Source organism: Apteryx rowi, unplaced genomic scaffold (genome assembly GCF_003343035.1).
Source record: "Apteryx rowi isolate R43461 unplaced genomic scaffold, aptRow1 scaffold_170, whole genome shotgun sequence".
Taxonomy (NCBI): Eukaryota; Metazoa; Chordata; class Aves; order Apterygiformes; family Apterygidae; genus Apteryx; species Apteryx rowi.
The window spans coordinates 1,647,551-1,649,834 of NW_020447975.1; the positions used below are offsets into that span (position 1 = coordinate 1,647,551).

General features: G+C 75.6%; 1 protein-coding gene across 1 annotated transcript in view; it reads left to right on the forward strand.

Annotated features, from left to right (window-relative positions):
• Positions 1-2,284, forward strand: part of SEMA4B (semaphorin 4B) — a gene marked incomplete at its 5' end in the record, with an annotated part of 9,558 nt that continues 7,274 nt past the window's right edge. Inside the window, one exon of the mRNA XM_026060729.1 lies at positions 1-79. Within this exon, the coding sequence (XP_025916514.1) occupies positions 1-79 (79 nt within the window). The remainder of the gene's footprint in view (positions 80-2,284) is intronic.

Below are 2,284 nucleotides of genomic sequence, written 5' to 3' on the forward strand. Positions count from 1 at the left end.
GTCCTGGCGCACTCGGTGCTGGCGGCGCTGCTGCTCTCGGCGGCCCAGGAGCCCGTGCCGCGGGTGAGCCTGCCCTACGGTGAGTGCTGCGCCGCGGGACCCCGCCGGCACCGGCACCGACACCRACACCGGGACGGGCTGCCCCGGGCTCCCGTGCCAGCCTGGTGCTGCCCTGCCTGGGCGCCAGGATCCCCGGGCCCCGCGGGTCCCCCAGACCGGGAGCCCCTGGCCCGCAAGCGTGGCCGGGGTGCGGGTGGCTGCCCAGGGACCGGGGGGCTTCGCCAGGCGGGCGGCCCCTCCACGGCTCCCGGGACGCGTCCGGTGGGAGCTGCTCCCTGCGAGCATCCCGCAGCACAGCCGGGCCGTCCGGGCTCTCCGCTGCCCTGCAGCGAGCTGGGGAGAGCAGCCTGCCCCAGCGGCCGTCGCAGCTGCCCGCGCGGGCTGGGGCAGGACCCCCACCCYAGGCGCTGCGCCCGGGCCGTGTGACCCCCCCGGCCGTGGGGCGGACGTGGCTCTGCTGCTCTGGCGTGGAAACGCCTTGCGCCGCCCTGACGAGGTGCTGAGCCTGCAGAACACCCCGTCCCAGCCAGCCCGGCAAGCCAGGGCTCGCTGTCCCGCGGCCGGGGCGGCGGGTGGCCGCGGGGGCTGGCCTCACTACCCAGGCTGCCGGCACTGCGGGCTGCGCGGGGCCAGCGAGCGGTGGGGAGYGCGGTGGGGCAGCAGGGCCAGGTGCTCGGCCGGGGCAGAGCCCGCAGATGCGAGGCCGGCGAGGCTGCTGTGGGGAGGCAYGGGGAGGGGAACCGTGCCGAGCGCGGATGGGGAAGCAGGCCGGGGGCTGGGTCCCCGGGGCTGCGGGTGCTCGCTTGCATCCCAGCACACAGCAAGGTGGTTGCAGTGGCRTCTTGCAGGGGTGGGGGACGGGGCTGGGCCAGCCGCGGGGTCTCTGTGGGCTGTGCCTGGCCACTGCCGGTGCAGGCTCCCTCGGGGGGCAGCCTGCAGCCAGGGGGGCTGCCGGCTCCTCCCGTCTCAGCTGTGCAGCCGGGGCGCGTGCTGCGCACGACCCCAGGCCCCTTGCAGAGCCCCGGCGAGCAGCGAGGCCCTGCAAGGGGCTCCGAGCTGCCCGGCAGCCCTGTGCCAGGGCTGGGGGAGGCCTCTCAGCCAGGCGCAGCCCGGCTCTGCTCTTCTCCTGGCGGGTGGGACTTGGTCCCTGCGGGCAGAGGGGTCTGCAGGCCTCTCCCCTCCCGCTGGCTGCAGGCACGGGGCGGCGGGCCGGCAGCAAGGCGCGCTCGGGGGCAGCTGGGGCCGGAGCACCCAGCGGCCACGGGCTCTTGGGCCAGGTCCATCTGCTGGCGCTCTGGCCGTGGGCACCGCGTGGCCCTCCCCGTGCTATCGGGCTCGCTGTGCTCCAAAAGGAGGTGGCTAAATCCAGCTGTCGCTGGGGAGCCTCCCTGCCCCTTGCCAACTCCTGGCCAGGCCGCGGGCTGGCGTGGGAGCGCGCGATGGGTTTGGGCCAGGACGGTGCTGGCAGGGCCGCGGGGGCGGCTGGGAGCGCTCCCTGGCGCAGCGAGCTGTGGTTCCCCGGTGTGGATGTGGCGTGGGGCTCCTCGGTGTGGACGTGGCCCTGCTGGCCGCGCCACGCRCTCCCGCGACGGCCGGCGGAGCTCGTGGCGGCACCAGCAGATCGGGGACCCGCGGAGCCGGGCGGGATGGACGGGAGGCAGCGGCGCCCCGTCCTCCTCTCCCGGCATGGACCAGCTCGGCTCTGCGCTGTGCCCGGCCCTGACTGCACCCGCCGGTCGGGGCCCGGCTTGGCCCCCCGCAGACGCTGCTTTGGCAGAGGCTGCAGCCAGGGTCTCGGCGTGGGGAGCCGGGTGAGGGGCGCGGGCTGACCCTCTGCCAGAGCAGGACAGCACGGCCGCGTGGGGCCTGCGCTTGGCTGGGAGGGAGGAGCTGGGAGAGCTGCTCTCCTGGAAGCGGCTGGATTTGCCTCCAGCAGGTTTGTCTGGAAGAAGCAGGTCCTGTCCTGACAGGTCCCTCTGGCAGCGGGCACGGGCTCCGGGAGCTGCTCCCTGGGCTGGGAGGGCCGTGCACGGAGCGGGAGGGCCGTGCAGGGATGGGAGGGCCGTGCAAGGGGCAGGAGGCTGCTGGGGCTGTGAGGGCTCTGCAGTGGGGCACGAGGGCTGTGCATGGGGCAGGATGCTGCCAGGGCGCAAGGGCTGTGCATGGGATGTGAGGGCTGTGCMYRGGGTGTGAGGGCTGTGCACGGGGCAGGACACTGCCAGGG